The 13,132-nt window shown below is 45.0% G+C and overlaps 1 protein-coding gene across 3 annotated transcripts; it reads right to left on the bottom strand.

The window, feature by feature from the left end:
• Positions 1-4,381: 4,381 nt before the first annotated feature.
• Positions 4,382-12,442, bottom strand: LOC136500812 (4-coumarate--CoA ligase 1-like). Of its 3 annotated transcripts, none has more exons than XM_066496256.1 (5): positions 11,325-12,442; positions 7,236-7,434; positions 5,056-5,269; positions 4,733-4,928; positions 4,382-4,658 (listed from the first exon to the last, which is right to left on the bottom strand). In XM_066496256.1, the coding sequence occupies exons 1-5, from the start codon at positions 12,384-12,386 to the stop codon at positions 4,536-4,538; spliced, it is 1,794 nt and encodes a 597-aa protein (XP_066352353.1). In that variant the 5' UTR covers positions 12,387-12,442; the 3' UTR covers positions 4,382-4,535. The 3 variants fall into 3 exon arrangements, with proteins under 3 accessions (XP_066352353.1, XP_066352355.1, XP_066352354.1); XM_066496258.1 differs by having other exon boundaries at positions 4,823-4,928; XM_066496257.1 differs by having other exon boundaries at positions 7,299-7,434.
• Positions 12,443-13,132: the final 690 nt, after the last annotated feature.

The following is a 13,132-nucleotide window of genomic DNA, read 5'->3' as shown; positions in this document are numbered from 1 at the left end:
AATTCCACTTCTATCCATCTTCATGATGGTGTTCTTGAGTAGCTCACTTTGAAGATGTTGACCTCTTGTAAACATGCTCAAGCCGGTCTTGAGATGTTCTTTTTCTAACTTGAGCTTCTTGTTCTCTTCTTTGAGTTCATCATGATTTTTCTCCTTCTTTAGTCTCTTGTTCTCTTCTTTGAGCATCTCATTCTCAAGAGCTATATCACTATCTTGGTCAAGGTTCTCTATCACAATAGTGTTGGTGGTTGATAGCTTTTCAAGATCTTTCTTGAGCTTCTCATTCTCATTCTTGATCTTTACATACTCATCATAGTTGTCGGACTCAACCACTTGCTTGCCTTTGCTACTAGAACCTTGCTCAATGCTCATAGTAATCAAATCATCACATGATGTAGCTATATCAATCTTAACAACATTGTTAGTAGCATCATGTGGCTCATTGGATAAAAACTCATGAGAGACAACAAGATTATTATGATTAACTTTGAGGTTGGTACACTCTTCTTTTAGCATATTGTAGCTAGTGGTGAGCTCGTTATGTATCCCCTCAAGTTTATCATATTTTTTCTTTAAGCTCCTTTTTAGATGATTTTAGCTCCTTAAGTTTGGATGACACAGTTTTATGTTCTTCTCTAAGCTCAACACTAGTTTTTTCCGCTAAATCATATTTAGCTAAGAGTGAGTCATCCTCATGTTCTAGCTTTTCATTTTTAGCTCTTGTCTTCCTAATAATTTTAGTATATTGGTTAAGCAACTTGACAAAATCATCATAGGAAGGTGATTCAAATTCATCATCACTATCACTATCATCATTGCTAGCATGATCATCACCACTACTATCATCATCATTTGATACCTTTAGTTCACCCTTGCCCATAAGGCATAGGTGTGTAGAGGATGATGGCGGTGGTGTCGGTGAAGATAGTGAAGAGTCAATCACAATGGCGGCCACCTTCTCATTCTTACTATCATCATCGGATGAGCAACTTGATGAATCAATATCCATGAGCCAATCACCAACGATGTATGCCTTGCCATTTTTATTCTTCTTGTATGGCTTGTTTTTTTTCTTCTCATCATTATCTTCATCACTTGAGTCATCTTTCTTGCCCTTGTACTTCTTCTTATACTTGTCTTTCTTGGGCTTGGGGCATTGATGAGCTAGATGACCAAGTTCTCCACAATTATAGCAATCCATCTTGGAGATTGACTTCCTTCTATTGCTAGTGAAGAACTTCTTTTTGTCGTCAAAATTGACACCATTCTTGTTGAGCTTCTTAAGCATCTTGGCGGTTCTTCTCACTATGAGAGCAAGACTTGCATCATCAATTTTATCATCACTTGAGCTCTCATATTCAATTCTTGCTTTGCCCTTGTTCTCTTGGCTAGCCTTGAATGCCAAGTCTTTCTTTTTGGTGGAGGAAGAGCCATCTTGTGGTGTGATGTGCATATACATTTCATGTGCATTGATCTTTCCCAATATTTGTGTTGGTGTAGCGGTGGAAAGATCACCTTGATAGAGCATGGTCACAATATACCCATATTTGTCAATGGGGAGGACACTCAAGATCTTTCTTACAACATCGGATGGTTGCATTTGTGTGAGTCCAAGCCCATTGACTTTCTCTACAAGGACATTCAAGCGTGAGTACATTTCATTAGCACTTTCTTTCAGAAGCATCTCAAATGAATTAAGCTTTTTCATAACTAGATGATAGCGTTCCTCACGCTCACTCTTTGTTCCCTCATGGAGCACACAAATGTCTGACCATAGTGCATGGGCATCCTTATGGTTCTGCACACGGTTAAACACATCTTTGCAAAGGCCTCTAAAGATGGTGTTTCTAGCATTTGCATTCCATTTCTCATAATTGACCTCATCACCTTGAAGGTGTGTGGGATCCTTAGGTTTTGGGAAACCTTGAGAGGCGGCTCTAAGAATTCCAACATCTAGAGCTTCTAAGTAAGCCTCCATGCGGATTTTCCAATAAGGAAAATCATCTCTCTCAAAGATAGGAGGAGGTCCATCCCTGTGGGACACCTTTCTCTAGGCGGTTAAGCCTAATTTAGTGAGCACGAGGCTCTAATACCAATTGAAAGGATCAAGATGCCCAAGAGGGAGGGTGAATTGGGCTAATTCTAAAATTCTTTGCAATAATTAAACCCTACACTTAGCCCACTTCACCCCTTGTACCTAGAATGTGTTCCTATTGTTCTACCGCACAAAAGTTTTGCTCCCTAGTAGGGATGAAAACGGATCGGATACGGACGGATATCACCAATATTACATTTGTTTTCATATTTCTGTCCGGATTCGGATTCGAATACGGATAGTGTCAACTATGTCGGATAGGATATGATTGGATATCGACATCATAAATATGCAATTTGAGTATTCGGATATGGATGCGGTATCGGATGTTGGATATCTGGACTCGGATACAGACAGATCTCAACCCCTCTAAACGGATTTAGTTTCGAATACGGTTAGAAAATATCCATACCGTTTTTATCCCTACTCCCTAGGTTCCAATCCTACTCTAGCATGACAATTCTAAGATTGTAAAGACAAGAAATGAATTGCTCAAATGTAAATGCTTAAAGTAAAGAGAGGAGAAGGAACGCGGCGATGTTTTGCCGAGGTATCGGAGAGTCACCACTCCCCACTAGTCCTTGTTGGAGCACCCGTGTAAGGGTATAGCTCCCCCTTGATCTATGCAAGGATCAAGTGCTCTCTACGGGCTGATTCTTCGACACTCTATCGCGGTGAATCGCCCACAACCGCTCATAACTTGAGTTGGGTCATCCACAAGCTCCGCTGGATGATCACCAAACTCCCAATCACCACCAAGCCATCTAGGTGATGGCGATCACCAAGAGTAACAAGCATGAACTCTCACTTGACTATGATAAGCCTAATGAGAAGGGTGGATGCACACTAGCTACTCTCCTTGCACTAATGAAGCCTTAATCTTAGATTCTCAAATCTCAATCACCTCACTAGGCTCTTGCTCTCCTTTGCACTCTCAAGGGTGTTTCTCAGTTGAATAAATGGGCAAGAGACTTCCTTTGGACGAGTGGAGTAAGTATTTATACCTCCTCATTCAAAACATAACATTTGGAGGCTGAGTCATCACTCTACGGGGTGACCGGATGCTCCGGTTAGTTATCCCCGCCACTGTGTCAGAAAGAGCCGTTCAGTTCTAACCGGACTCTGACCTATGTCCGGTTAGCACTGACCGGACATGTCGGTCACGAAAACTGCTCTCTGGAACCTTACTGATGTTGACCGGACGCTGGTGCCCATAGTCCAGTCACTTCGTTGTTCAGCATTCGGTCAGTAACTGGATCCCGACCAGCGTTCGGTCAGCACTGACCTGACGCGTCCGATCAGGAATCTCCCTCTCTGGAGTTGACCGGACACAGGCACCCAGTGTCCGATCACTTTTCACGCAGCGTCCGATCGCAACCAGATGGCTCCAATTGATCAAATGAACTGACCAGACTCACCCTTCAGTGTCCGGTCACAACCAGACCAGCGTTCGGTCAGTCATTTGACCCTCCATTCACTTCCAACTCGAAATCATATGTGAATGAAGTTTGCTCCAATTGATCTTAGGGCTACTCCAGAGCTACCTAGTGCTAGATTAGACAAGTGTGCACCACACCTAACTCACTAGACTCACCTAGGTCAAGCTACTAGTCCATACCCCCCCTTTATAGTACGACCAAAGGAAAAACAAAGTCCTAAACTAGTCTAAGTGTCTCTTCAACACCAAACGACACTTAGAACTAGTCCATCCTTAACCTTGCTATCCATCCTTTGAAAACCGAAACGATTTCCATCGTAGGGGCATGACAACCATGATTGCCCAATCAATTGCCATTACCATGACCTAACTTAAATTGCCTTTGCAAAACACAAGTTAGTCATAGTAATCTCGTATTGTCATTAATCACCGAAACCCAACTAGGGGCCTAGATGCTTTCATATCTGATGTCGTTACATTCCGAAACCAAACAAGGACCATAATGATTGACCCCACTTTCAATTACATTTGTAACCTGGCTTAGTTACCATTTGCATTACTACTGGTGGAAGCAAACACTATGTAAATCCTAGAATAAATCTAAAAAAAAGATAAACACCCATGATAACATAAGAACTTGGATGAGTAGGTTTCACCATAAGAAATCTAAACAACTGAGCTACACTCAATTCACCACTATATGCTATTGTGAATAACAGAATGAAAAATATAACAAAATGTATTAGTTTTTAATCTACAATGATGAAAATTATGTCTGAGAGGAAAAATAATGAACATTATGAGGTAGGAACCACCACCACCACCAACTAGACCAGAAACACTAAACATGTCAGCTCAATATGATGTACCTTCACAAATCCAATATCCATATACATTACACAAGAGATAAAACTCTCTGTGCCTCTGATAAAACTCTTCCTCCCTTTGCCAACATCCGAACAAATCATAAGAGGTAGAATGATGCACGGGCTGTTTTTTTAATCACACCACTTGTTGCTGCTGCTGAAGCTGCTTCCTTAGCTCCTTGCGCAATATCTTGCCCGATGGAGCCTTGGGGATCTTGTCCACGAAGATCACTTGACGGACCTTCTTGTAGTAGATCACCTAGAGCCGTAGAAGGTCCGTCAGTCAAAGGGGGGGGGGAAGAGAGGACAAACACATGTATTCATTTTCTTTACCTTGAGTTCTATTATTCCATTCCTAATGTTCACATTTATCATCAGAACATGCATGGACTCAAACAGAGCAATCAAGAAAATAAATATCACCTCCTTGGCCACAAATTGTTTCACGTCATCTTCGCTGAGCTCGGTCCCTTTGGCCTTGGCCACAAAGGCGACTGGGATTTCCCCGATTTCTGGCTCGACTTGTTTCCTGCAATGATCATAGGCACCATGCCTCTCAACGACTGAAATACGTACCGAGCATCCATTGTTGCACAAACCACCTAGCTAGTAGCTAGGGTTGAGAGCAGATGATGATGAGATCAAGTGATTAATACCCGATGACAGCGGCATCGGCGATGCTTGGGTGGGTGATGAGCAGGGCCTCTAGCTCTGCGGGGGCCACCTGGAGGCCCTTGTACTTGATGATCTCCTTAAGCCTGTCCACGATGAAGATCTCGTCGTCGTCGTCCACAAAGCCGACGTCGCCAGTGTGCAGCCACCCATCGGCGTCGATGCTATTCTTCGTCGCCTCCGGGTTGTTCAGGTAACCTGACCAAAAGCACATTGGCACATCAAGTCTTGTAATAATTAATATAAGTTCTAACCATCAAAGTTGCATTGCTCATATAATACTGTAGTTTATTGAAGAACAGGGAGTAACTTAACCAAAATCCAAAAAAAGGATAGACTATAATAATACTGGATGGCAACCAAACTAAAAGCTTGACAAATTCAGCTGCACAGTATACATCACTTCGTTAGGTGAATGACGGTAGCACCCAGTGTCTGTGAGAACTCCGACCAATTAGCAATTATCATAAAAAATAATGAAAAAAAGATCATAGATGTGACTAAATTTCATTTCTTTCCATCAATTGTATATTCGATTTTATGTCCGTGTCATCAGTTGGTAGTAGATCCATACTCCCTCGGTCCTAAAAAGGATGAGTCATTCATAGCTAAAACCTCATCTTCTTTTTGGGACAGGAGGTGTATATGTCAACAGCTCAACACGTGCTTGTAACGAATAGTTGTACATAACAATTTACAGTGGCCTAACTGAAAATCGACAGCTGCTGTCGCCATTGACATGCAAGCAGCTACCAAAAACAAAACATTGCTGCAGGCCCCACTTCACTTCGGTGGGATCAGATCTTGGAGTATTCAGTGCAGTCCATTCATGATGAATTCAGCTATCACACCAAGGGAAAGGAAGGAGACTTCCATAGCCAGACTGAATCGAAGCTGTCAGTTCTCAGCTAAGACTATTTAATTTAATGTTAATTTATTTCTGTTGCCAATCTGGACAGGAAGGTACACATGACATGGGAATGGAACGGTTCATCTAACTCGGCTTTGCTTTGAAGATTAGGATCACAACACAAAGCCCTCCTACTAGATTAGGCTGCACATTATTTATATATCATATTGTGATACTTTATTCATGAATCAAAGTTGAGGAGTGATTAAGGATGTGTGAAGCACTAACAACATGATGTGCAGTCGGCGAACCACTTGTGCATATATATATATATATATATATATATATATATATATATATATACACACACACACACACTACACCCTAATTTTACACCACAAGCCAAAACTGACTTAAAAAAATACTGAGTAGTACTAAACCATGTTCAGTATCAGTCAATACTACACCAGTACCTCGAAAATACTGAACGATACTGAAACGCGACTAATATATATATATATATATATATATATATATATATATATATATATATATATATATATATATATATATATATATATATATATAGGGAGAGGCTATTCAGCAGCCGGCTACAAAATAAGTTATTCTGTAGCCACCTCTATTTACCATAATTTTATATACTAATTTACCATAATGTCAATACATATTTACGATAGTTGGGTTACTATAACACATGGGAATATTTACCATAACGTTATAGTAAACCACTTAGTAAGGAGTTACTGTAAATCTCGTAAATTAACATAGTAATTATCGTAACTCAAAGTGGCTACAGAATAAGTTATTCTGCAGCCAGCTATAGGATAGTAGTTCTATATATATATATATATATATATATATATATATATATATATATATATATATATACACATATATATATATATACACACACACTACACCCTGATTTTACACCACAAGCCAAAACTGACTTAAAAAAATACTGAGTAGTACTAAACCATGTTCAGTATCAATACTACACCAGTACCTCGAAAATATTGAACGATACTGAAACGCGATTACTAAATACTATTGAATTCTGTTCAGTATAACAGCTTGGTGTAGAATAGTATGTAGAATAGCGCATATATATATATATATATATATATATATATATATATACACTTCCAAGTCAGATTAGATCTAGGGATGGGATGTGTGGGCCAGCCAGCCAGCAGTCCATCCATCCATTTTCCAATGGAAGCATGGAGATGGAGCTGCCCGAAGTCAACATTTGGAGGTTGGAACGAACGAACGAGGAAAAGAGACTAGTACCTTTCATGATCTGCTGGCCCCTGATGCAGATCTCTCCGGGGAGGTTCCGGCCGAGAGACTTACCGGTGTCCGGGTCGACGATCTTGAGCTCGGCGTTGCGCACCACCGTGCCGCACGCGCCGGACTTCACCTTGAAGGGCTCCTTGGCGAACCCCAGGCACATGGACAGCACCGGCCCGGCCTCCGTCATGCCGTACCCCTGCGTTGCGTTCCGTGACATGACACACAGACAGATGAGGCAACACAGATACATATGAATGCAGCTGATTGTACTAGAGTGCTTTCATATACGGAGTAGAATTGAATTGAAGTTTCAGAGCATGCCAAAGTTTGGTTTGGGACGGAATAAAATTCAGAAGGGCGATACGAACGGATTAGTACGAGTATATTCTTAGTTCTGTTGTCCAATGGACTGACTGACTTTGCATTGTGTGTATTGTGGACGTGGTCGTCGTATAACAGAACAGATCCATCACCAACTTGCTTCTACTCTACTGGACACTGGTTGAAGAATATTCTAGTTATTATTAGAGGAAGTCATTGACGAGCTATTTAATTTATTGTAAAATCCTTGGGATCCCCCCCCCCCCCCCCCCCCCACACACACACACACAAAAAAAAAAATTTACAGCAACCCCTTAACAAAAAAAACTCAATCTACGAGATATGATAGTCACAGGATATTACATACTTGTCGAGAAAACCCTCGTATAAGAAAGAGAGCTGATTTTTTTATCCTTGAGTGAATAGGAGTGCTACTAGAGGCAACTAACCAACATGGCTAGGCGTCCATTCGCAATCCTCTAACTAAAACCCACCTAAGCTTACCCACTGCTCATCCCAAGCAAAAGTCGAGACATTGGTTGTTGATCAAGAGTTGCTGCAATGCCGATTACATTTCAAAAGTACGATATCTATAACAGAAGTATTCTTCCTTTATTTAATTAAGTTGGCATTTTATCCACCCTTTTATCTTAATCTTTACATGAAATGCAAGGTTGATGTTGCACATCGAAGTCAGCAAACAAACAACCTCCTACCAATATAACCTTCAACATCATCAGCACCCAACCATTGAACTTCCGTGTACCAAGTCCAAAGTCCGCAGCACTCAAACTGTCTCCAACATGCTATGCAACACGTTACCCATACCCAAAATGCATCATCTACAGGAAAAAAAAAACACCCTCCAACGGAGTACGCAAATGCACTACCTATTTTGCGTCCGAGCTAAGAGAGAACCCAAAACTGCGTCGTCCGCGAGAAAGAGAGGGAGGGAGGGAGAGAAAACAGAGCAGACATGGAAAGAGAAGCAGAGCAGGGCGACAGTGCTTGGCTATGGCGCTTGGCTGCGGCAACGCTGTCAGCGGCTTTGGAGCGCTCGGCTTCGGCGCGGCGGAGCAGAGCAGAGAAGAGGAAGAGAGATGGAGGGAGAAGGCAGCGGCAGTCTCAGACTTCCTCCCGTGCGCGGAGAGAGGGAGAGAGGAAGAAAGAGAGGAGAGGAATAGGGAGAGAGGAATGCCGGCGGCACTCCGACTAGAAGAGAGAGAGAGAGTCGTCAGGGAGGGAGAGAAGGGGGAGGGAGAAGATGGAGGGCACGAGGCCTTGGGCGCTGGTGGCATGGTCTGCGGCGGCGGGCAAGGTCCTGTCGCGCCCGGCCGTGCAGCCGAGTGGCGACCTACGGGGTAGGGAGCGGGCAGCGACGCCCGCGTCCATGCTCAGCGAGAAGATGAGAGGGAAGCAGAGCGGGGTAGAGAGAGGAAGTGGAAGGGGAGAGAGAGGAAGAGGCAAGGAGAGGACTGGATGGGAAGAGGAGTAGGGCGGCGGTTGCGGCCTCGCGGTGAGCGAGCAGAGGCGAGCTCGACGGCGAGCGCGGCTTAGGTGAGCGTGGGCCAGGGCGGCGACTTGCTAGCGAGCTCAACCTTGGCTTCCCTGATGCTTCCCCAACGGCAACCTCAACGCACTCCAATGACATGGTAGGCGACCGGCGTTCCCTCCCTCGCTCCTTCCCTTCCTCCTTCGCTGCCGGCGAGCGCGGGAGCCCTGGCCAGCGAGTGCGGGCAGCCATGGTTGGCGCGGCGCGGCGAATCGCTTGGGGCGCAGGCCCCAGCCCTGGCGGCAGGCGCGGCCATAGATCCAGCACAGTGGACGCCGCGGCCCGCTGCTCCTTCATCTCCGGCGAAGCCTGCTGCCTCCCGCACGCCCTCGCCTCAGCTCCGCGGCCCCGTTGCCCCTCCACCTCCGGCGAACCCGGCGGCCGCCCACACGACGCGCCTCAGCTCTGCCCCCATGCCTCCCAGACCTCTCTTTTTGCGTTCGCTGTTGGAGTACGCCAGTTTTGCGTTCGTTCTTCTTTCGCGTTGTGTGAGCCAAACGGTGAGATATGTCTCATGTTTGGGTCGGCTCCATTGGAGATAGTCTCAAAGTTCAGAAGTCCGCAGCACTCAGAAAAGTCAGAACTACCGTGTACCGGCCGTGAGGGAGCAGCACTGAGCACTCAGAAGTCCAACTTTTCAACAACTCCGCCGCAAGAGTTATCTTAGTACTAGGACAAATTAGATAGATTGTTTTTTGTTATATATGTATGGATAATATAAAAAAGAAATATGAAAAATATTGCTTACTTGTTTCCAAAGTAAAAAACAACATTAAAGACCATTTAATTAAGTGATCTTCCCAAATTGACGTTTTCCCAGAATGTTGTCTAGATTGGATATAAAACATTCTAAAATCTCATTGCTAAAACTCATAGGTAAATACCCCTTTTTTCAAAACAAAAAAAGCTATCAAATCCATGGTTCAGGTTCAGACTGTATGGATCAAAATAGGTAATGATTAGCTCTAGTGGATCCAATGCCCTTTAGCTAATAGTCCAACCATACTACCTCCGTCTAAAAAAAATGCAATTATGAAATCTGCGCCGATCAATCTAGATTAAATTTGATCGAGTTTAAATTAAATAATATTAGCATTTATGGTCCTGTTCGCTTCTCTTATAATCCAAATTTTTTAGCTTGTTTTTTCAGTCGGATCAGTGTTTTTATCTCACAACAAATCAACCGAAAAAATATTTCGGCTTATTTTTTCAGCGAAACGAACGGGGCCTATCTGTCCAAATAAGTTTATTATAAAAATATATGCTAGAGCTAATCCAAGGGTACTTATTTTATATCACAAATGTTAGTACTTTTCTATATAAATTTAGTCAAAATTTAAACGATTTGACTTCTTGAAAAACGAGAATTACATTCTCTTGTGAACAGAGGGAGTACTAACAAACTATCTGGCTAAACTGTTAATTCGCTATCCTAAGTCCATAATGAAATACCACTAATAACCATTAGTTAAAACATCCAAACAGGACCGTTAATAGTAACCAAGTTAACAAAAGGCTATTGTATTAGCTATATAAGCTTTTCGTAGCTAACAGCTAGTATTAGAATCATCGGCCGGTTCGCTTGGTCGTAAACGATCGTGGATTACCAGAATAGTAGTTTTCTCTCACACTAAATCCGCCAGCAGTAATAGCACACGATCGTTTCAGCCGAAACGAACAGGCTGCCTATTAGCTGGCACCACCATATTCATATCATAGTGTAACACATGCCCGAATTAATCAATTGAGTTGTCAAGGTATCCTATGCTTGTGAAGGAATTTCTCCATGGGCGTCGTTGGATTGGATCAGTCAAACGTGCCAATGAATGATGTGAGGGTTGACCTACGCGAATATCAAAAAGTCAATCTAAGCCACTCAAGGAACATCCAACGGCCATGGAAAGCTTATCAAGACCATGCATCCAATCCCGTCATGGTTCACCGTCAGATTATCAATCCGTAGGCCCCAACGCTAACGTACCACATTCACATAGTAACATAATCAGGAGAAATGGGCACTCAGAATTCAGAAAAAGAAAAGGGAGTCTCAAAAAATCAAGAAACTGCACATAAAACACGACGCAAAATCCAAAAGTGCAAGCATAAAAGAAAAAAAAATGCAACCCAAATGAGACAAGCAAACATGAAAACGGAGAAAAACGGCCGGTGGCGTTTGGTGCGCGCGGTCTCGCATGGCATGGCACGGCACGTACCTGTCCGAGCACGGCGCCGGGGAGCTTGGCCATGAAGGCGTCCTCGATGTCCTTCCCCATGGGCGCGGCGCCGGAGAGCACCATCCTGACGGACGACAGGTCGTGGGACGCGGCCTCGTCGCTCTTGGCCACGGCGACCACGATGGGCGGCACCAGCGGGGCGATGGTGATCCGGTGGCGCTCCACGAGCTGCATCATCCTGGTGAGGTCGAAGCGGCGCATGACCACGATGGCGGCGCCGACGCGGAGGCCGCACATCATGATGGTGTTGAGCGAGTAGATGTGGAACATGGGCAGCGAGCACAGGATTACGTCGTCCGCGGTGAAGCCTATGTTGGGGTTGTCGCCGTCCACCTGCTGCGCCACGCTGGTGCTCAGGCTCCGGTGCGTCAGCATCACGCCCTTGGGGAGCCCCGTCGTGCCGGACGAGTAGGGCAGTGCCACCACGTCGTCGGGGTCGAAGCCCGCCGCCGCTTCTGCTTCTTCTTGGTCCTCGTCGTCGACCTCTTCGTCGGGGACGCTGGCCATGACGTCGTCCCAGAAGTGGAGGCACCCGTCGCGGCGCGCGTCGATGAGGACGACCGTGAGTCCGCCGTCGGCCTTGACGGGGAGCTTGTCCACGGCCATGTACTCCGTGAACACGACGGTGGCGCCGGAGGCCGCGATCTGGTTGGCGATCTCGTGCGGCGTGGACATCGGGTTGGCGGTGGTGACCGCGGCGCCCACGCGGGACGCGGCGAAGAAGGAGAGCACGAACTCGGCCGAGTTGAGCATGAGGTTCATCACCACCGCGTCGCGGCCGAGCCCCAGCGGCGCGCGCCGGAGCGCCGCGGCCAGGCGCCGGGTCAGGCGGTCCACCTCGGCGTAGGTGAGCACGGCGCCCGTCGCGCCGTCGATGAGGCAGGGGCGGTCGGCCACCTCGGGGTGGCGCTCGAAGCAGTAGCGATGCAGCGGGAGGGTGTTGTTGATGGCGATGTCAGGGAGTTTGGACCGGAAGATGATCTCCGGCGACGCCTCCTCCACGACGGCCACCGGCTGCTGCTGCTCCTCGGTGGACCACATCGAGATCAGTGACACACCAGGGACGGGACAGGGAGGGCTTGCTTGGCTGTGGTTTGCGTGTGCAAGATTTGCAGTATCCGCTACTTGCTACTTATTGTCGTCTTTGCTACATACAAAGGCCAAAAGGGTGATGCATGATGCAGCATTTGGTGGGAAATCGCAAATTAATTGTTGAATAAAAGTGCCAAATGTGATGAAGAACTGGGCTGGACTATGGGAGGGAGTGCTTTGTAAAATGTATATTTGTGGAGGGTTGCGGCTTGCAGTGTTGGATTATTATTAGGAGATGGTCACTGAGCTGTCTTGTCAGAAGGACAAACAATAGGAATTTCGTGTAAGCATAAAATTTCAAATATTATACTGTATTAAGGGCAGTCCCAATGGTGCATTGATGATGGTTTCTATCCTCATTAAATGACTTGCCACGTAGGCAAAATGCTGACATGGCAATGTAATTAATGAAGAAAGAGAGCAAAAATCATAGAAATGGTTTCTTCATGAAGAAACCAGGTCTACTCTTGACCCAATGCACCAAGAAACCATGAAATCGCCATTGGGAAGAAACCACCAGTTTCTAGGGAGCTCGTGTCGCACTCCCATTGGAGGAAAAGATAGAGTTGGGAGAGGGAAAGAGAAAATAGTTATTACTCATAGAAACCATGGGTTGGAAAACAGTACTTTTTGGTGCGATATCCTATGTTATAGAAACTACTAGTTTCTTTCATTGGGACTGCCCTAACTAAGAT

The sequence above is a fragment of the Miscanthus floridulus genome, chromosome 13, assembly GCF_019320115.1.
Source record: "Miscanthus floridulus cultivar M001 chromosome 13, ASM1932011v1, whole genome shotgun sequence".
NCBI classification, from domain to species: Eukaryota; Viridiplantae; Streptophyta; class Magnoliopsida; order Poales; family Poaceae; genus Miscanthus; species Miscanthus floridulus.
This window is presented reverse-complemented; position numbering and strand designations above follow the sequence as displayed.